This window comes from Acinonyx jubatus, chromosome D2 (assembly GCF_027475565.1).
Source record: "Acinonyx jubatus isolate Ajub_Pintada_27869175 chromosome D2, VMU_Ajub_asm_v1.0, whole genome shotgun sequence".
Lineage (NCBI taxonomy): Eukaryota > Metazoa > Chordata > Mammalia > Carnivora > Felidae > Acinonyx > Acinonyx jubatus.
The window spans coordinates 41,537,332-41,559,876 of NC_069393.1; the positions used below are offsets into that span (position 1 = coordinate 41,537,332).

The window sequence follows — 22,545 nt, forward strand, 5'->3', positions numbered from 1 at the left end:
ATGTAGAGTACAGGGTGATTATGACCACAACACTTATAGCCAGACTGCCTTTAATTGAACCCCACTTCTTCCACTTATTTCTTATGTGACCTTGGGCAAATTACTTATTCTCTCTGTGCCCATTTTTGAAGATGGTAACAGAGCCTCCCTCCTAGGATTGAGGTTCTGAAATGTGTGGGCATTTAGCTCTATAAATGCTTCAGCTGCGGGTTAGGGGGTCAGGGTGGGTGTTGTCTTGAGAAAAATCTTAAGTGCCAAATTCTGTTTTTTCCCTTCTCTACTTTAGTTCCTATACAATGTCAGTGTGGTCTTAAAGGTCTTGTCTTCAGTCACATTTTAGAGTCCAAAGTTTATATCCCTATGTTACGGTGGTATCACATAAAACAAAATGCTATAATTTCAACAATGGGTATCAGGCAGAATTTTATTTAGAAAAATAAGGTATGTCTTTTTTTTTGTTTTTAGTTTATTTTTCAGTTTAGTTTATCACAGCACTTTTTCTGACTTTGCTAAGACAAGGAAGACTGCAGTATAAGAAGTGAGTTATATAAAATGTGAATACTTACAAAATAAAATATTATAATAGATCTAAAGTGATTTAAAAAAAAAAATCACTAGTTCCTAGACTCCATTAACATGCCATCAAGGTCTTTACTTCACATTCCTAACAGGGAAGAGTGAAGACCTGCACATGGATAGGCTTTAGGCAAAAAAGAAAAATATCTGTTCTTTATGTTGTAAAACATCCCCTGAAGCGTTACAGGATAACCGAGATATATATTTAAAAATAATCACACAGGTGGCACCTGGGTGTCTCAGTTAAGCATCTGACTCTTGATTTTGACTTAGATGATGATTTCACAGTGTGGGAGATAGCATGGAGCCTGCCTGGGATTCTCTCTGCCCCTCCCTGCTCCAAATAAATAAATATTAAAAATAATAATCACAAGGCACTTGGGTGACTCAAGTATGTTAGGCATCTGACTTCAGCTCTGGTCATGATCTCACAGTTTGTGAGTTCGAGTCCCGGATCAGGTGGACTTGAGCCCTGCTTCGGATGAGCCCCACTTCTGTGTCTCTCTGTCTCTCTCTGTCCATTGTCACTTGTGCCCTCTCTCAAAAATCAAAAAATAAAGGCCCTTTTGGTTTTTTAGAATGGTATCCTAAACATTCAGTCAGAAAACAGGAGTGTGGTGGGGTACCTGGTTAGCTCGGTTGAGCATCCAACTTGATTTCAGCTCAGGTCACGATCTCACGGTTCATGGGCTTTCTACTGACAGCATGGAGCCTGCTTGGAATTCTCTGTCTGCCTCTCTCCCATTTGCGCGTACACTCACTCTCTTTCAAAATAAATTTTAAATAAAAACTTAAAAAAAAAAAAGGAAAATCATGTGTGTCAGGTACCATGGTGCCTGAACCCAGGGGAAACATGGTCCATTAGTGAACAAAGCTTTTTGTTTCTAAAGTGTGCCAGGAGGAAGTCTTCCAAGAGAAAACAATTGTTTCAGCACATAGTAAAGGGAGGGTGTTTGACACAGCCTGAGTATGTTGGAGGAAGAGTAGGAAAGCAGGGAAGGATGGCAAGAAATGGCAGTTCCCTGGAAGCCTGATTTCCTGCTCACAACAGGTGTGTGTGTTCTGTGTCAGGACCTCGAACCCTTGAATGTTTTCTACGTACTTGAAGATATTAGAACGTGGGAAGAAAGGCAGGCATGTTTCCTTTAAAATTGTTCATCTGGACAGAGGGTGTATGTCCATGTTAACGTTCTTGAAACTGAGTGATACCCAAGATTTGTATCATTCCAGTATGGCAGGAGGGTGCAGATAACGCTGTTAATTGCCAATGATTCAATTGTATTATTTGCTTATTGTATGCTAAGTCCTTTGCATAAATCATAAGAGTACTTTGGGCTAGATACTTGATATTCCCATTTTCCAAGGAGTAAGCTGAAGCCCACAGAAGTTCGATATTTGCACAAGGTCATATGGCTGGCAAGAAGGGGTAGAGTCGAACATCTTAGTCAATCAAGCTGGGAAGTTGGATGGATGCCACAGGGCTGAAATCCTGTTTGAGAATCAAAAGCACTGTACAAATTAAATAGGTTGAGATTTTGCTAAAAATGCTTAGTGTTAGAATGTTAGTGTTTATAAAAAAAAAAAAGGGGGGGGGCACCTGGGTGGCTCAGTCGGTTAAGCGTCCGACTTCGGCTCAGGTCATGATCTCACAGTTTGTGGGCTCTGTGCTGACAGCTCAGAGCCTGGAGCCTGTTTCAGATTCTGTGTCTCCCTCTCTCTGACTCTCCCCCGTTCATGCTCTATCTCTGTCTCAAAAATAAACATTTTAAAAAAATGAAAAAAAAGTTATTGTTTATCAAAAGGGATTGGTTCCAGTATCTGAAGGATAAATGGTAATCATGTTTTACTTCCCCAGATCCTATTTGTTATATCTAGTACCATAAACTCCTTTACTCAATTGCTTGGTCAAACGATTTTTTTAAGGTCAATGTAATCAGTAAGATGGAGTTCTCCCTAAATACACTCAATTTAGCTAGCAGTCAGAATGGAAGCCATTTTTCAGGAAAAGATGAAAGCTATCACCTTGAAGACTTGGCCTTTTGTAAAGGAGTTCAGGAAACTGGAGAAAGTTCCCCCAGTATAACACTTGAAAATTGCAAAAGGAGCATATTGTGCCAGAAGCAAAGATGAAATCAATTAGGGAAGAGGGATAATATGGGCCATTCTAGCCAGTTAGCCTGAGGGCAGGTGTGCAGTCTGTCCCCCTCTGCCTCAGCATTTCATTCTGCCTCACTCATGGCTTGTATTTGTATTGCTTCCTCACTGGTGGGGTGTTCTCCTAAGGGGCCACCGAGTCTCATAGGTGGTGGGGGTACTGCAGCCTCACTGGATCTAGAAATAGAGAATTGATATTTTCTAGCAGGACCAAATTGCCATTCATGCTCACACATGAGCACACAAGTTTAGGAACAATTTTTGAAAATTTAAGACAAATGCTTTCCACTGAGTACTTTGTACAAGTTGCCTAATCACCTGGATATGTCAGCTAGCCACCATCATACGTCTTTCCTTGTGTGTGAACCACCTGGGCTGCTCACCTGTATGCCCCAGAGTGGTTTTATATAGCATCACCGAGCTTCGTGAAACAAGATTTACGTGATGATTTCATAGGAAGGGTGTTTGTTCTAGGTCTTAATTTTTATTTACTCATTAGTCATGTTGCCTCAATACCAAGAGCTTTGTTTTTTATACTTCATTTCTGAATTAATATGGATTTTTTGCAAAACTAAACGATCTTAAAATCAGTGGCATTTTAGAATTAAAAAACATTCCAGTAGTTGATCTTCCCATTTCTAATAATTCATTGTCCTATAAGAATGGGGAACTGAAGGATTATCTTTCCATAATTGTAGCGACTTTTACTGATGATTTAGAGGAAATCTTCCACAAGAGGATACAAATTAGCCCCACACCCAGTTACGTAAGTCATGCAGGTTGAATGGACTGATTTCCCAGCAATGCAAAAATGCTTCCAAAGCAGGACTAGTGGGAGTTGAGAAAGCGTTAGTGGTTTGATGTGATCTGACTTCATAAAAGAGAGTGAGGGATTTGATAGGTTCAGTTTGGTATTCTGAAGGAATTAACTCTACCAACTGTGGGGGGGGGGGGGGGGGGGGACAAAGATGAATGAGAAACTTTCTGCCCTGGTGTCCTAGCCGGGCTTGAAAAATCTGTAAAACAGCATCTGATGGGCAGAAGCAGTGGGTAGTAGCCAGGAGAAATCTGCGAGTGAAAGAAGGCCGCTGGCCCTGCTGACCTTTGAGCAATGAATGTTGGAGACAGAAGGTCTCCAGTGGGAAATTTAGGGCCCAAACACAAGTCACTCTTCTAGGAGCTTAAGTCAACAGAGCCCTCTATTAGGTACCATGTAGGTCAAAAGTGAGAAATAGCGACAAATAACCCAAGGTAATTGTAAAGTCATCTAGAAACTACAAAAACATTATCCAGACTAATTGCTACAGGAGTTCGGAGAAAGGGGGCAGTTGGGTGCGTGCCCACAGGAATGTAGGTGTCCACACACACCAGCACAGAGCTTGGTGCCTGGAGGAGGCTCCTTGCTTGAGGGAAGGGGGATGTTTGGGCAGCCCTGACATGCAGCATCATGGGAGGTATCCTGCCTTACTTGCTGGGAGCCCAGCCTTCTCTGCTTGCAAACCAAACGTGCTTGTGATTCTGCTGGTGTGCTCACAAATTGTCACCCTTACCATACTGGGTGCCTCAGGAAAGATGGGAGTATTGTCACCTACTTCATTGAAGTAGAAGAGTCATGTACAAAGAAGATGGAGAAATCATGACAAGATTTTCACAGGTGTTAATTCTGAGTAGGAAAAAAATGGCATTTGGTAGGAAAATGGGGTGTTGTGTATCTTTGCCAATATATTATAGCTGCCCCTAAGCAATTTTTTTCCAAAAGGAAAGTACTTCTGGAAAGAAAGTACATTGGAAAACCCTAAAAGAAACTTCTCAGATTTTAGGAACTTAGTGGAAAGACCCAGAAAGCAGAACATGTCTCCACACTGCGGCCTTTGGCACGTCTCCTTTCAGACGAGCTGGACCCAGAGCCTTCGAGGTCCCTGTAGCCCTGACACGCTGCGTCCACAACAACAGGCTTGAAGCTGACGCCAGGATGACAGCTCTGGCTGCACCTCAAACACCCGCCCTGTCCCGGTGATGCTAGATGGGGGGGTGAGAATACAGAAAGGTGACACCTCTCTTCTGGGAAGCCTGCTGCCAAACCTGCAAGGCGCAGAACAGACGCTGACAAACAGGATTCATCCCAACTCTGCGGTTCTCTCGGCTTTAAGCACTGGCAAAAGTGGACAACCTTGACATTGCCCTTCCTCCCGCCACCCAATTCTCTCACAATTGTTTTCCCGGTCCTCACCCTCTTGGTCAAACTTCACGTTTGTAATGGGCCTGCTCTCAGTCATTTAGACCTGAATTTCAGTGTCTTTTTCTTTTTTTTTTAATTTTACCTGAATCGAGGCAAGAAAAGACAACCATTGTTCCACGTTAAAAAAGCGTCATACATCCTTGAACACAAGTGGGAGGCTGGTATTGTTTTGGAGACCGGATGCTGTTGACAAAGGGAAGGAAAGCTATGTACCTGTCTTCTGGTAATGGTCCACCTAATCTAACAATTATTTTCATGTAGCATGACACTTTAGCATTACCCTCTCATCCAAAGAATCTGTTTCTCTCCAGCTTCAGCTACTCTTTTACTGAGAAACAGAGAAGTTGAGCAATTTGTCCAGGTTCGCACAGGCTAAGACATGGCAGAGCTCTGGTTAGAGCTTGGACCCCAAGGCTCTAGAGTATAGGGGAGTTAGGAAGACAGAAATTGTGGACAGGGGTACTGAGTCCCCGGCTCCAGGCTGAAACCACGGGGCAGGTGTGAGGTGATGGGGGCAAAGGGCCCAGAACTCCAGACACACAGAGACAGAGACAGGAAAGCAGCCAAGGGATTATTCCTATCAGGTAGTGGCCTCATAGTTATTCCTGTACCCACATGAGTGGCCACAGGATAAAAAAGACCTTGCCTTCTAGTCTCCCCAAGGTGCCTTTGTGGTGTGGAAAAGGTGACATTCCAGCATGACTCCCACGGAAGAGCCCGAGGCCTGCTGACAGCCACTGTGGTAAGGTAGGGTAGCCCACAGTCCTGCCTACAGGGAGATAGCCCACCCCCAGAGAAAGGACAGTGGGAGGATGCACAACATTGGTGAGAACCCAGGGGACCAGTGAGGGCAGAGGTAGAAGGAACACTGCCTGCATTTACCAGTCTTATTCCAGTAGCAAGAGGCAGTGAGCTGGAGGCTTATGAGGAAGTTCGGGTTAACTGTAAAAAATAGAGGGAGCTATTGGTTTCTTGTACAATTTGGGGGCGGCAGGTAAGCTAAATAGCAACGTGGGTTATTTTCGACTACTTGTGAGCTCTCACGGAACCAACATTAGGAAAAAAACCTCAGCTTTGGAGTCAGGCCGAGCTGGTTCCAGATGAGAAGTTGCCATGAGTGTTTTTGTGAGGGGAAAGAAAACCTCACTTTCCCTTGTTGCAAGATGAAAATTCAGTGCCTGCCTCCCTGGGGTTGGTGGGTGGGAGGATTAAATAAGACAGCTGAGGATCACAACAGTGTCTGGCTCCTTCCTCTATTGTAAACTGATCTGCAATTTGCTAAGCAAATAAAGGAGGGAGAGTCATTTCTGATCAATTACAGGATTCATAAAACACGTTTGGAAAAAAAGTGTGGCAACCAAGAGTAAAGTGTGGGACACAGGCCAAAAATGTTCTACCTGTAAAGGGTGGGGACGCTTCAGGCATTTTCCTAATTGACCTTAGAAATCACGAATTTGACTTCAAAATTTTTTCTTCCTTGTAAATTTCCCTGAGTGTCGGATGTGTCTCCGGAGACTTCTCAGGAAGGCTTCCAAGTGTTTCAAAATCATCTTTACATAATTTATTCAAAGCCTCAAATGTAATTTTTTGTACCCAAACTGCATATGCTTAAAACTAACAGGTGTTCCTGTTAAAATGCTTCTCATTTTCACTTCTCACAACCAAACATGAGATTTCAAATATTCTAAAGAGCCAGAGGTGTTTCTTCCTTTTTTAAAGTAAGAAGTTGACAACTATCCTTGAAATGTTAAAAAAAAAAAAAAAGCAGCTGAAAATTTGTGTACAGTGATGGTCTCTGGGGAGTGGGGTTTTGGGGGAAACTGATACTTTATACCCAGTGTTATCTAAACTAGTGCGGGCATAGATTGCTTCGGCAATTTTTCATAAGCATTCAAAAATCAGGGTGGAATTCTGACATCTGAATCTATTCTTCCCATTTAAACAAATGTTCCCAGGAATAGCTGCAAATCTCTGAATCCTATGTGTGAGTGGCTAAGGAACAGAGCCCTGGAGACAGCCAGTTTTGCTGGCCTTTAGCTGTGTGGTAGGTACCCTTACAGCTCTGATCTGTGGTGAGAAAAAAGCTGTGTTGAGAACCTAACGTCTTTCTCTGACTCCGCGGCCGAGTGGCAGAGGGTCCTGAGAAATCCAAACAAACCTCCCTCTTCACTAGCCTGAGAGTCTAATTTCTGCACCACTGCTAAGCAGTTAGAGTTCAGATTTGGCCCAATCCCTGTCCCCTTTGGCAGATAGGTTGCTCTTTGCTCCTCTGATGACACTTTGCCAAAAGCAAACAGGAACCATGCCAATGCAAAAACTACCTATTACAACAGGTAACAGGTGAGTGGTAGCCAAACGTAAGCTGTTGACCAACTTGGTGGTGACCCCCCAAATGACCTCACATAAAAATAAAACAGTGGCATTAGTCCTTGATGTAGACCATGGATACAATCCTAATTACAGAAAGCATCGTTGGGAAACCGCTGACTTTATGGACCTGTACCATGCCCTTTGAGAACAGTGTGCTGGCTGTCAAATGCAGGCTGAGGACAAGTCCCACCCTCTTCCTGGCCCTTTCCAAAAGTGGCTGCTCCAAAGGCTCTCCTAAGGCACCTGGAGTTGTCCCTGGTAGGCTCCCCGGGGTCTCCCTGACCATACCCTCTGCTATGGCCACTGCATGCTCAGCACAGCCTTCAGGATTCAGAGAACAGCTTGGAAAGGGAATCAGGCAGGGGCTGGGCAGGTGCCTAACATGATACGACATGTGGTTCTTAAGCCCAGCAGCCCAACCAGTTTCTTTGTGTGGATGTGAATGCATAAACGCTGACTTTAAAAAGATATCCCCAACTACTGATTTGCTCACCAAACTGTCCCGACACATGGTCTAAATTGTTTATCTCTAATCTCTAGCAAGAGAGGAGGGCCAGTGGAGCGCAACTGTTAGCCAGTCTCGGGCAGCAGGGAATGTCTCGATTGGCTGCCAGGAACCAGCAAGATCCTGGGGGAGCTGAACCAGACACTGGCATCTTCCCATGTGCCCTTCAAAGCTGGAAACCAGATAGCCAGTTGGCTAGAAGGGCACACTCATTAAGGCAAAGGACAGATGGCCATGATACCACAAGGGCAAACACAAATTCTGAGTATCTGCATGGCTTGCCTCCACCAACGGAAGCTCCCTGAGGTCAGGCCCAGCGTCTTCCATGTCTCCCGGGCCAAGTGCATGGCCTAGCCCACAGAATACGTTCGGTGAATAGGTGACAAGCAGCCTTCTGCACCCACTGGCAGACTCTTCCCTATGGCCACCCTTGTAAGATGTTTGCTTCTCCACACATTTGCTCAGGCTGATCTTCTACCTGAAGTGCCCTTTCACTTCATCATAAACATCCATCAAGGTCCAGCTGCAGCCCTTAACAGCTATATCGATATCCCCCACGTTGCACATGGCCTCTCACACATGCCCTCGCTCATGCTTGTGCCCATTTCACAGATGGGAAGCAGACTCAGAAGCATTCAGTGGCAAGTTCCAGGGTCACACTGCTGATAAATCCTGTGCAAAGCAAGAGCTCAAACCCACGTCATCTGATTCCAGGCTCTCTGCTCCCTACATTTCACCAATTGCTTAGAAGTCCTCTCTGAGGTTTGCAAAGAGTTTTATGGTCCTCCTTCCCCATCTTAGGAATGAACAGGAAGATCTGTGTGTGATGGAATTATTACTGACACTAAAAGTTAACGTTCAACACTGGGAAGTGGCCCTTCCCTGGCAGGGGTTTGCCACTCTGACCACTGAAGCCAGCTCTGGGAGCTCCCGTAGCCGGGCGTTTATAGCTCTGTGTGTTACAGTTCACTGAATACTCTCAACTTCTCGAAAAGCTGGTTTTTTCCTCTTGGGAGCGGCTGACTCTACCCTTTATGAGAATTGCAAGCCTGCTGGTGCCCTGCCCATTGGGAAACACCTCACTCTGTCACTCTATAAATGTCTGAGGTGGCCCCAAGGGAGGACTTGTGCGGCACTGCTGTCTCCCCAGGACGTGAAGTTCCCACCACCCCACCATGAGGTTTCTAGCCCTCTCCAGATTGCTCTGCATCTTGCTCCTCTGCTTCTCCATCTTCTCCGTGGAAGGTAGGGCTGTCCCCCCAAAGTGCTGGTTCCCAAGCAGGGAATGCAGGGCCTGGGAAGGTTGGAATCAGAAAATGTTGGAGGGCAGGCCCCCAGCAGGCAGTCCTGGGCCTGGGAAGACAGGATCTCACTCCTGAATCTGTAGCACCTCTGTATACAGTGGCAGCACCAAGGGGTGGCCTGGGAACTTTAGACCCCATGATCTCCATCTGTAGCTCCAGTTCTCCCAAACCCACACACCAGCTATGTGAAGGTGATGTTTACCATGCAAACATGCAACCTCCTGGCAAGATTCTTGCACCTAAATCCTACCTAGCTAGAAATTCTAGAGCCACTCTCTTGTACTCGTATCATGCCTGTAGTACGGTGAATTTTGTGGAGACTGTGTGAGTCTGAGCATCCCAGCAAACAGCTGCAACAGATGAGATGAGTACGGTGTGGTGGTGGTTGGGGGGTGGGGGGGTGGGGGAGGCATGTTTGTATGTGTTTAGAAGTGGGAGAGATGTTCCCTGTACCTCGGTGGATATGAATATTTAGCACTCCTGCCTTTGTTTCATTCAGGTTAGCTATTTTGAGCTTTTTCTCTTGCCTAACTCTCTAGACACTGCCTACTTTTATTATTTTTTTAAGGCACTTATGGTTAAGAGACTCTTAAATACTGAGAATAAACTGAGGGTTGATGGGGGGTGAGGAAGAGGGGAAAGTGGGTGATGGGAATTGAGGAGGGCACCCCTTGGGATGAGCACGGGGTGTTGTATGGAAACCAATTTGACAATAAATTATATGTTAAAAAAAATTAAAAAATAAAAAAGTACCATCCCTATAAAAAAAAAGCAATTATGGTTATTTTAACATTTATTGGATTTGGGAGCATAGACAAATAAATAGATAGGGTTGAAAAACACCCATATCTTCGTGACTCAGGAATATAGCCACGTTTAACATTTTATTTCTTTTCAATATTGCAGACAAGCATTTTTGGTAATTGATATATCTCTATATGTTAAACATTGTATCTTTTTAAAATCACTATATTACTATATAATCACCAAAAATACTTACTATTAAAATTATTCTGGAAGCATTTACACCAAAATGTCAACAGTCGTCATCTCTGAGCGGTAGGATGATAGGAAGTATTTGTTTTCTGAACTTTCTGCAGTGAACATTGCTGCATATGTAACACAGAAAACAGTGATTAGAATTCCTCATAAACACAGTCCAAAGCAATGCAGTTTATCAGACCTTTATTTGGGGGCATGCTAGACGTTGCCACTGTTACCTTAATGACAATTCAATGAATATGAATACCTTTCCCCATAAAGTTTCTAAAACATTTAGGAGTATTTCTGGCATATTCTCCAAATAGTATTATTTAAGTAATATTTTTAGGTATAACTTGCCATCAAGTGTGCTATGATGAATTTCATGCTTCGACATGTAGATGGTTCATAATTTTGCACTATTTTAAGTATGTGGTAAGAGCATATGTGTATGTAAAACATTCCTTGTATTTAAGATTATTTTCTTAGGCTAGATTGCCAAAGGGAGAATATCAGGTCAAAGGGCATAGATACTTTGAGTGAGGATGCTGTGTTTTGGACAGGGACATGAGGAAGAGAGTATCTGCACACAATGACTTTGTTATTTCTGAAAAATAAATCACCTCCAGGCCCCCCCCTTTCCCCAGGCCCTCCCACAGCCTGGCTCTTCCTGAGTTTCCTTCAATAAATATCCCTGACCTTTGTACCTTGGGAGCGGAGGCTGACTCAAGTCACTTGTACACAGATCCAACCTCATGGTGTCCCCAACACACTAAGGAAGGGCCTCTGCCCCTCTGTGTCTACCCTCAGGGAGAAGGCATTCTAGGCATCTTGCCAAGCCCCGGAAAGGCAAGCTTTGCTGTTCCCGAGTTCCTAGTCCTGTCCCGACAGCCCAGAAAGGTAAGCACCCTGTCCAGATGGTAAGAGGCTCTGGGGAGGCCATGGGACAGGCCATATATGTGGATCAGCCCTCACCTGTGCCTGGCACAGAGGGGCCACAGCAGATGTGATCTTGGCCTCATGGAGCTTCCGCTCTAGTGTGGAAAAATGAAAAATTAATCATTTTGAACTCAATACGTTCTGTCAAGAGAAGAACAACATGCAATTAGAAAACGGTACTGGGAACACCCCCGGCCTGGGTGGGAGGCATCAGAGGAGGCCGCATTTGAGACCTGAAGAACGGCAGGGAGACAGAGGGGAGGGTTCAGGCAGGGGAAGCAGCAGGCATGGAGGCCTGAGATGGGCAGGAGGGAGCCACGGAAGACAGAGAGGCTGGTGAGTTGCAAGGTGTTCATGGAAGCTACTACCCAAGGTAGGGCTGGCCTCGTGAGCTGCCACATGAGGAAAGGTGACCAGTGGGTGGATGGGACTCCCAGGCTCAGAACGTCCCAGAGATGAGGGCAGGCAGCATGCGTCCCAGGAACCAGGCTGGAGGTGCAGAGCCAGGGTGAGGCCTGGAGGAGCAAGACTGCCCTCTCCCACGAGGCCCCCAGGGGCCCCGGCTGGTGAGGGAGACAGCCCCGAAGGAGGCTGCAGGTACCCAGCTCCCAGCACCGGCCCAGGCTGAGGGCCAGCTGGTGCATGGGAGTGGCCTGGGTGTGAAGTTAGCACTAGGAGACTTCTGCTGGCCTTGGGTAGGAGGGCCCCACAGCCTGGTGCATGCAGCCCCCCAGGGAAAGCTGCAGAGCCTAGAGCCAGCCAGGCCTGACACTAATCCAAGGCTCCTGCCCCCGATTCTCCGCAGCTAAGGTCTGAGAAGGCCCCAGTCCTGCTGGCACCTCTGGGACCATGGCCCAGGGAGCCCATGACCAGAGCCAGGTCCTCCCACCCATCCCCCAATCCCACCAACTACCAAGAGTCCTGTGCACAAAGCGGGAGCTTGGGTATGAAGGACAGGGAGAGAGAGAGAGACAGCACTCCTTAGCCTCTGGCCACCTCTCCAGAGAGGCTGACAGCCCCTCCCTCCAGACTGGCATCACATCCAGCTGCGGTAAAAATAACCCGTTCTCACACCCTGCACCCAAGTGTGAAGCACCCACCCAGGAAAGGTGAGAGGAAGTGCACTGACAGGCTGACTGCAGCTCTGCTCTCCTCTGAGGCCCCAGCCTGGTGAAGGAGGAGGAGTGTTTCCATGAAAGAAATAAGGCAAAGCCGAGGGAAGGGAGAGGTAAGAGTCCCTCCCTACTGAGTGAGTCCATCCCCAAACCCTTCCCCAGGATGGATGCACTCACAGGAAGTAAAACGACGTTAGGGATGTGCGTGCACATACACACACATGCACACACGCACACACAGATCCTAGGAAACACAGCCAGTTAACTCCTTGTGCCCAGTACAGGGCAGCTGTTTTGTTACTCACTCAACACTTTAGAATAATCAAGGTGCACGGATTCCATGTTGACTCTGGATTTCTTTCAGTGTACGTACATATTTTTAATTCCATTGCAGAAAATTGCAAACAACTTAGAACAAAAAGAGAAAAACAAACCTTTTTATCGGGTCCTTATTGTACAATCTAATTTAAATCTTTGGAACCACATCAGGGAAGCATTGTCACCATTTTACAATTTGGGAAACCGAGGCTCAGAAAGAATCTGAGGCAGAGCCAGGAGCCGGATGTGTCTACCTCTTTCCACTACAACAAACTGGCTCCTCCATAGAGAGCAGGTCCCGCAGCATGCTTGTGAAGACACTCGCATTCCCAAGACCTCAGACTTCCCCAAAGCAAAGCGACATCTGGGTTGGAATCTCAGCTCCACCACCTGCTAGCTGTGTGCCCTTGAGCAGGTCGCCCAGCTCTGCTAAGCCTCAATCTCCTCACCTGTGAAAGGGTACGATCCCAGACTCTACCTTGCCAGGCTATGGTAAGAAGACAGTGAAGTCATGACTATAGCCAGGCATTACCCCCATAAACATGCCTGCTGGGGAAGTCAGAGCCCTGCCAGGGTGCCTGAAGCGGGAGGCCAGAAATTTCAACACTGAAAACCAAGGCCCGTGCCTTCTTGCCCGGGCTTGGTGGTTCCACCCACCATTTTCTGGGCCTGATCCTGGGGCCAGGTCATCAACAACAGAGCTGCTGAGCATGCCAAACTCTGGGAATGTGGCCTCTGTCCTCTGGCCCCCCGGTGTATAAGAGTGTCTGCCTACCTGTCCAAAGAGAAAATAACCAAGGGTGCCTGGAGGATGTCCCTGGGCTGACAATACCAGTTAGACATACACATGCCAGCGTGGGACTCTTCAATGTAAAGTGTCTTTCCTGAGCCTTGGTTCACACATAAGTGCAGTGCCAGGCCCGTGGGGATGACAGGACATGGCAGGCACAGGATCTTGGGTCGGTTCGACAAAACCATCTCCAAAAGTCAGTGGGCTGAATTTACCACGTTTACCGATTTGCTAAACAAAGATTTCTCCAAAGTATTTGAAAAGTTTGTGTCAATCTGTGTAGCAGCGTGTCATAGCAACAGTTTTTTCGTGGAGTGTTCAGTTTGTTAACTCTTAGTGCTGGACAGGCATCAAGCTTAGGCGGGGGGCAGAATGACAGACCCCACCTAGGACCTCTGTCAGGCCATCCTCCTTCCAGGTGTCCTGAGGTTGTTGGTGAGGAAGCTCCTGGGCAAGACTGGGGAGGTCTTGTTTGAAGACCCCTGGAGCCTGAGAGTGTGCCTGCCCCTCCCACAGACTGCCTGGGACCTGAGAGCTCTGTTCCACCCTCCCTGTTTTGAAGACAAGCAAAATTACTTGACCCACAGTGGGAGATGGGGGAGAAGGGGCCCAGAGAGATTCCTCCCCCTCCAGGGGGTTATCCTTGTCTTCAGAAAGGGGACCAGACTACCCATTGAGGACCACCAGCGTGATTACTTGAGGGTTTTGGCAACTTTGCATGACACCTGGGTTGACACAAGAGCCAGTACAATGGACCCTGGAAGGGAAGAGGTGAAGAGGGTGCCCCACCCATCCTATCCAGTGGACCAATCAGAGGGTCTCATATCTGTAGCCTTTCTCCTCCGGGGGTTATATCCATTAGCCGTAGCTGCGTAACTAAACACTCCCAACTTCAGTGGCCCAAACTACATGTATTCTCATTTTCCATGAATCTGCAGGTCAGCTGAACAGGCTCATTTATTCTTCCAAGGGTTGGATACACCATTCTGCTGACCTTGGCTGGGCTCTCTCACATGTTTGGGGGCCAGTGGTCTGTAAGTCTTGGAGGGTCTCAGTTAGGCAACTGGACCTTCTTCCACATGGTCTCTCATCCTCCAACAGGCCAGCCCAAACTTCTCCACAGAAGCTGCAGGGTTCCACCTATGTGAGTGAAAGCACCTAAGCACCTCAGAACTGGCCCACCTTTACCTCCGCTGCATTCAGCTGGCCAAAGGAAGTCACCGGGGCAGCTCAGATTGAAGGAAAGGAGAAGCAGGCCCCATATTTTGGTGGGAGGAGCTACAAAGTCACATTGCAAAAACAGGGTGGAGAATTGTGACTATGTGTGCAATAAGTCAACCACAGTATTTATTGTAGGAGCCAGAGAAGAGAGTCCTGGGGATCTGAGGAGGGTGGACAGAAGTTGCAAGCAGTGTTCAGGAAACCATGGTCCCCCATCAGAAATTCTAGTGGAAAATTCTCATGACATTATATTAATAAAAAAAAAGTACTTTACACTGTACCATGATAGTACCATGACTATCACTGTTGGAAGATGAAAGCACTTTCAAATAGGAAGACAAAATACAAAGACAACTATACCAATGTTAGCACTTATTTATGATTGAGACATGAGGCTATGGATAAATTATAATTAAATTTATTTTTATAGCTGGTGGTTATATAGCAATTATTGTCTAACACTTACATCTGCTAACTCATTTAATCCTCACAATCTTAAGAGTTAGATAACATTACTACCCCCATTTTTACAGATGAGGAGCCAAAGCACAGAGAGGTTAAGTAACTTATTGAAAGGCACACAGCTAGTAAGTAAGTGGTAGAGCTGGGGCTTTGAATCCGAATACTCTGGCTCCAGATTCTATGTTCTTTTTTTATTTTATTTTATTTTTTTAATGCTTATTTATTTCTAAGAGAGAAAGACAGAGTACGAGTGGGAGAGGGGCAGAGAGAGAGAGAGAGAGAGAGAGGGATACACAGAATCGGAAGCAGGATCCAGGGAATCCAGTGCTGACAGCACAGAGCGGGACTCGAACCCACGAACCGTGAGATCGTGACCTGAGCCAGTTGGACACTTACCCAACTGAGCCAGCCAGGCGCCCCCAGATTCTATGTTCTTAACTATCATACCACCTTGCATATAGTAATAATCTGGAAACAGAAGGGAGGAAAAAAAAAGAATAGTCTCATCACAACAATTTAGTAATCTTCACATTCATTTGTGTTTCTTTTATTTTTTTTTCAAGCAACCATATTCATCCAGTTTTATTTTTATTGTACCTCATTTTCTTACTTTTAAAATTAATGTTACATTGTGAGTATTTTTTTCCTCTTGCTACAGTCTTCATAATCACAGAATTTTCTCACATTAAACATTTCCATCATGATGAGATACCATAAGATACCATACCTAACTTACCATTTCTCTACCATAGAATATTCAGATTGTTTCCAGAAATTGTTTTTCTGGTATTCAAAACAAAACTATGAAGAACAGTTTAATGCTTTTTTTGTGGACTTTTTTTTTTTTGTGGACTATTCCTCCCATAAGTGGGACTGGTTTGTCAAGATGCAAACATAGCTTTGAGACACATATTGCCTGCAACTCACAGTCCAGAAGGAAATAGCCTGAGGAGTCTGAGGGCCTGCAAGTGACGTGGGCAGACCCTCCTACTGTGGCCATCAGAAACCAGACCCTTCAACTTTAGTGGACTCTTGTTGACAAAGCCAGTTTGGCACATAAGCCTCCTTCTCTCCATCTGATGCCAGTAAATCAGATTCCTCCCTGACAGGACTGAAATAACCTGAGCTGGTCATGTTTGCCATGAAAGCCCTTCCTTCTGGGTCTCCAGGAAGGAGATAAGGTCTGATTCTTGCCTTGATTTTTAAAAACACTTTGAGCCTGGAAATGAACGTTAATTGTGTTCTCCCCTTTCTCCTCCCCCACTCTGCCTGGCTCTTGTCTTGTGTTACCTGCCCATTGCTCCTTCCCAGGGCGCCATGTGAGGATCTGCAGACAGTGCAAAGTCAAGCCAGGGTCCCGCACTTGGGTAGTACCTGGGGCTCTCCCGCAAGTGTAATGCTGCCCAAACAAGTCTGCACACAGGTTGAGACCCTCATGCCCAGTGCCTGAGGCACCCAGAAGTCTCAGGTTCTCTCAGGATGCTCCTCTTGAAGCTGGGGCTGAGGGCAGAGATGCCAAGAGCCTTGGCCCATGGAAGCTTCTGCCCATGAACCATAAGCCTCTTCTCTTAAAGACACAACATTTCTTCCCTGCTATGTTGGAATGTGCTCACGCTGCCTTTTAGAAAAGCCTGAACCAGAATTTTCTGAAAACCACAACCTGGATACAAAGGTCAAAACGCTGGAATGCCTGTCTTGCTGTGTGGCCTTGGACAAGTAACTTAGCCTCTCTGGGTGCATGTCAGCTTCAGAGATGTAAAGTTCAGAGACTGAAAAACCCTCTAAGGAAGACCATCAGTCACTGGCACCAATGGGTTTCACTATGCTTTTCAACCTTCCCGGCAGTGAGCTGGGATGTTGTGGGGCTTCACCTTGGTCAGCAAGGGCCCTGAGAAAGTTCCGGAATTCTAGATGCTAGTCCCACTCATGCCCCCCACTTTCCGAGTTATTCAGGCTCAGCCCACCTGGTCTCAGTCCCCTCCTGGCCTCTACAGTGTTGACAGTCAAGATTCCACTGTGACTTTTGACAGCTACAAACTCAGACAATTCTGATCCTGCTAGGGAGCAGGTAACAGGTCCCCAAGAGCAGTGACCAAGACTGCATCCTGAGGTACACACAGCCCTTAACCGTCCCACATCCGATGGCCTCTGAAGGAACCCCTTCCTAACTTCCTGATGTGAATCTGCTGGAAAGAACACTGAAACAAAACAAACAAAAAACCCCAAATAATAAATAAATAAATACATACATACATACATACATACATACATACACAAAATGCACATGCAACATCCATGTTTAAGAAAGTCAGTGATTGGGAGGCACCTGGGTGGCTCAGTCGGTTAAGCGTCCAACTTGGGCTCAGGTCAGGGTCTCAATGTTTGTGAGCTGGAGCCCCGCATTGAGCTCTCTGCTATCAGCACCGGGGCCTGCTTCAGATCTTCTGTCTCCCTCTCTTCTGCCCCTCTCCCTCTGTCTCTTTCTCTCTCTCAAAAATAAATAAACATTTAAAGCAGCAAAAATGACAAAAAGGAAAGTCAGTGATTGGTGTCCCCGGGTGGCTCAGTTGGTTAAGCATCCGACTCTTGGTTTCAGCTCGTATCATGATCTCACGGTTCATGAGATTGAGCCCAGAATCAGGCTCTGCTCTGTCAGTGTGCAGCCTGCTTGGGATTCTCTCTCTCCCTCTCTCTCTCTCTCTGCCCCTCCCCTGCTCACATGCACTCTCTTTCTCAAAATAAATAAATAAACGTTAAAGAAAAAAAAAAAGAAGTCAGTGATTGGGCCTGAGCCACAGCTTTCTGCTAGAGGAAACCCATGCCCCAAAGCCTCTCCTGAAGGCCACTCCTTCATCATGAGAAAATCTAACTAGGAGAAGGGGGGTGAGGACTACTGACAATAACAACATTCTTGGTCTGACACACCAGGACTCAAATCCCAGGCCTACCCAGAATTGTGTGACCTGGGCAAGTCGGTTCCCTTTTCTGTAAAATGGAGACCCCAGCACCCATCCAGAGGACTGAAAGGGCACAGTGGGTGATGGAAAGTACCCACAGAGGGCATGGCACACAGAGGAAAATGGTTCAGGGAAGTCCCTGCCTTCCCTGCCCTCGCTGGGGGCTATGCTTCTACCCACAATGAGCCGGGGTTGTGACTCAGAAGGAACAGATGGCCAGGTCTAAGAGGCTCATCTTTCCGGTAAAGCTCCCTTCTAATCTGATTCTCCCAGGAAGGTGAGAAGCCCTCCCCATGCCACCCCACAGTCTGTGTCTGAAAGCGCCAGGCCCACAGCTTTGAGGATCGATGGGTGGAAGTTCTCTGGCACAGGGCTCTGGGGACAATGGTCCTAGGGCAAGCCAGAGTCCTTACCTTGTCATAGGCCAGACCTTTCAATTCCATACAGAGGCTGCATTCATGGGCTGGTCCCTTCACTCACTCACCCGTTCCCAGGGTAGGCAGTTGTCCCATCACGCCAGCTTCTGAGGCTCAGACATGAACAAATGCAGTCCTCGAGGGCTGAGAAGCACCAGGGTGTGAGCCCCGGGGCATTAACAGAGGTCCGGGCACAGGAGGAAAAAGATGAGCTGATGCTTGGGCTGAATTATGGGAACATTCCAGCTGGAGAAGGGATATGTGTGTGAGCGTGCAAGCATATGTGTGTGTGCGTGCGTGTGTGTGTGTGTCTGGGATGAAGAAGAGGAACAGTAAAGGCCAGGCAGAAGACTTGAGGGTTTGAGGAGAATTCACAGCAACTGCAGGGAATGCAGGGAAGAAGGGCTATTAGGAGAAGGTGGAATGAGCCGGAACTAAGGCAGGGCCAACGAAGGCACAGAAGAGGAATTTGAGGGGTTTCTGAGCAGCAGTGGTGTGGCCTTATAGACTCGGTAGCTGGGGCTATGGAGACAAGTCCACGGTGAACATTCCTGTGCTGTGTCAGACCCTCACCGGGAACGCCCTTGGCGAGGTGAACCACTCAGCTACTAGCACTGTGACAGCTGACCGTTCAACATCCTTGTTCCCAATCCTTCCTCTCTCCATCACCACCAAACTCCTGCCCCCTAACACACACACACACACACACACACACACACACACACACACACACACACACACACTGTAAAGAAAACACTGACATATAACTAAACACATGTACTTGAAAGTCAACAGGAAAAACAATTCAGAGGCCATGTGTCTGGCCACTGAACCAAGTCTAGCCTTCTGCTCAGGAAAGCACAAACCCCAGGAGCCTCAGCTTCTTTTTCAGGTAGGAAAGACCAGTCACTTAATGTACACAATTAAAAGGACACAGCAGAATGTTGGGGGAGAGAGGAGGCTGTCTCTGTGGGGCAGGAATGCAGTGCCCATGGCTCTGAGCCTCTGGCGTGCAGGAGACCAGCCTTGGGTAGGAAGGGCAGTGACCCCATGGGACCTTCCAGGGATGCCAGCCCCTCAGAGCAGCCCAGACCAAAGGTGGGAGGCACAAAAGGGAGCTGAGGACTCTGTTCCCACCCTCCCTGACTCTGGAAAGTAAGGGGAAGTAAGGGAAAGCCTGAGACTGGTTCCCAGAGATTCCTGTACAGAGCTAGAGGCTGGCCAAAGGCCAAACTCTTTCCTTCCCACTCACCTGTGGGATGTCACCTCCAGAAGTTGCAACATGAGATTTTAAATTTGGTGGAAGAACTTCACTCTCAAAGGGTAGACTGAGCCTTCAGGGAAAGTCTGACAAATAAGGTGATTCAAGGCTACTGGGGATCCCATGAGGATTCCAAACATCCACAAGGGACTTCAATTTATAAAACTTTAATTCTTATTTTGCCCTTACTTGACTCCTTAAGAACCTAGACTGATTGACAGTTTACACTAGTGTCACTAGAGAAAGTGTGCGGTCCCCATGGCAACTAAAGGGGCTCACACTCTGACTAGGTGGGACATGTGGTATCGTTGACAGTGCACAAGCTTCCCAGATTTGGGTTCAAATGAGGGTTCTGTCATATGCCTGTTGTGTGACATTAGGGAGGTCAGGTGACCTCTCAGAGCCCCAGATTCCCCACCCGTAAAATGAGGCTGTCACAGAGGGCTGTTAGGGAGACTAAATGAGACAATGAGAAGCGCCTGGCTCTGAAATAGAAGCCAAGTGGCGGTCACAGGTCTGTTTCCAGCACATTAGACGGATCCAGGTGTCTCCCCCCTCCCCAACCCCACTCAAGATTATGTCCCCCTGGACCCATTTCATCTCCAGCTATCATCGAACCTCCAGTTGGGCACCACAAGCACTTTACAGCCTCGTGGACTCACCCATTCTGCTGATTCGTCTCTGAGCTTATTTTTGGGTAAACTGTCCAGAGTAGACCACTTTCTGGAGCCTTACAGGGCCATGCCCTAACTGGTTAGTTCACACAGGATCCCACACATGACTCCCCTGACTGGCTCCGCAGCCATTTCCCCTGCCTCGGACGCATCGTAAAACTTCTAGGGTGTGAATGTGTCCAGGGCTCTGACCTGGTCTCCCAAGCAGTGGCTGGCTGCACCTTGTCTGTTTACTAGCAGCCTTGTAACAGACGGACAGGTCCAGAGGCAACCGGCAGACTTATCAACAGCCCCATCTCTGGAAATAGTCTTTGACTCATCTGCTGTTTAATCTGTCAAACTGCACTGCCCCTCAGGATTTGCAAAGTGTGAACCAAAAGGTGGGAAGTGTCAAGTTACAAGATATCGAAACAGAAAAAAAAGTTCTCTTCCACATCAAAATGCAGCCATTTTGTTTGCTCAAATCAAGGTTTAAATATATTGTGGATGTGAACACGTATACATGTGCAGCGGTCTCCACCCCTCGCTGTTGTCTTTCACTCAGCCACTTCACACATTTCAGCCTGCTGCCTGGCTCAGCGGGCATTTCAGCTTATACCCCCGGGCTACTCCAGTCTATCAACTTAAGGATGGATGGAGTGGGGAAGCACATGTCAAGGCATGAAGAGGATTAGTTGTTGACCATGACCAGGAACCAAGACTTATGTCATCGTCAGGTACCTCTTCATTCATTCATTCATTCATTCATTCAGCTGGTCAACAACTACCCATTGAGGACCTTCTATGTGACTGGTCCTGTGTAAATACTGAAGAAACCTATGCATGAAATGGTCTCTTCCTTAAGTGGTTCACAGCACTCTGGGGGAGACACCAAAGCAGACAGATTATAGTACTAAAGTCTTTTAAGGATCCTGTCAAGGTCTCAAGTAGGGACCAATTCTGCCGGGGGGCAGAAGATGCCAGAAAAAAAAGGAAAACATTCCGGAGGAGAAGATATTATTGCTGTGTCACGTACCTAGACTCAACCATGAGGCAGGCTGGATAGCAAGGGAGAGCACTGCAGGGTGAAAAACAGGCAACATCAGGGTTAGAGCTTCTGCCCACCTGTGTGGGTGCCGCAGTGACCAAGAGCCAGCATTGCAACCCAGGAGGTTGATTCAGTGGGTACTAGTACCAACTAGATGGGTACTGGGGAACAGGTGAGAGCCCCAGACTCCTGCATAGTACCTCAGTTAGGGGGACAGGCAGGGCCTTAGACAGACAGGGGAGGAATCCCAGCTCCATGTCAGAGGAGACAGAGACAGCCACCTTACACATGGCCTGGACACAGCAAGGGGACAAGTGAAAGGGACACATTTCAGAGTAGGTGGTGTCCCGGGCTCCCCAAGCCTGCTAACCCCAGAGCCCGCTGCTGTGGGAACGGACTCCCGACTTCCAGCCAGGTGGGTCCACCCTGGCCCACAACCACAGAGGACAGTCATCAGGACCTCCCCTGGGCTGGGATAAATAGGGCCTCACAGTCATGTCCAGAGAGAGTACATTCAGGCCTACTAGGATCCCTGGGCCCTATGCCTTCATGCTCAGTACCAAATTCCGCCCTGGACAAGGGCTTCTCTGTCATGAACAGTCATTGTTCTGGAATTCAGCAATAGGACCCAACAGCTCAGGATGCCCAGTAGGTGGGCAGAGGTCAGTCTGCAAGATGGTCTTATCACAGACAGCTAGGGCGGAAGCAGGGTGCTAGGACCAGTCCTTTGCCCCTCCTTCTTCAGGGTCCTTAGGAAGGTGAGCCCAAATAGCAGACAACTGCTCTTCACCACACCCTCAGCCCTGGGAGGAGCCTGGAGAGCTGCTTGCCAACCTCTCTCGGTGTAGGTGTGCATGTGCTGGGCATGTGTGTTTATACAAGGAGATGGGAAAGGATTCACACATACAGGGTATACATGCATGTATATGCAAATGGGAACAGAACTTGGTGGGTGGGGCATCCGTGTAAACACGTGTGCATGGAAACAAGGCACCATGGGTTAGCCCATTCAGGTAGATCAGATGGGGGCAAAGAGGTTACAAAAGCCTGGGTTGGTGTGCTGGCAGAGAGCTAGAACATACTTGCATGCCCAGGCAGGCAGCTAACACCTGAATCCACATTTACTGACAGCTGGACCAGCTGCTGTACATCTACCTGAGGAAACGCTGTCAGGACTTGACCTTGAGATGAAACGGATTTGGTATTTCACGGCAGGTGCCATGGTGAGGAGGCTGT

The 22,545-nt window shown here is 47.3% G+C and overlaps 1 protein-coding gene and 1 long non-coding RNA gene across 2 annotated transcripts; one reads left to right on the plus strand and one right to left on the minus strand.

Annotated features, from left to right (window-relative positions):
• Positions 1-3,690: 3,690 nt before the first annotated feature.
• LOC128312730 (uncharacterized) lies at positions 3,691-13,952 on the minus strand. Its single transcript, XR_008292417.1, has 3 exons — positions 11,105-13,952; positions 10,149-10,257; positions 3,691-5,152 (listed from the first exon to the last, which is right to left on the minus strand). It is a non-coding gene; the product is annotated as an uncharacterized LOC128312730 (long non-coding RNA).
• On the plus strand, positions 8,843-17,242 carry GPR15LG (G protein-coupled receptor 15 ligand). The gene is made up of 3 exons (XM_015067035.3): positions 8,843-9,089; positions 10,940-11,029; positions 16,286-17,242. The coding sequence occupies exons 1-3, from the start codon at positions 9,020-9,022 to the stop codon at positions 16,369-16,371; spliced, it is 246 nt and encodes an 81-aa protein (XP_014922521.1). The 5' UTR covers positions 8,843-9,019; the 3' UTR covers positions 16,372-17,242.
• The last annotated feature ends 5,303 nt before the right edge of the window (positions 17,243-22,545 follow it).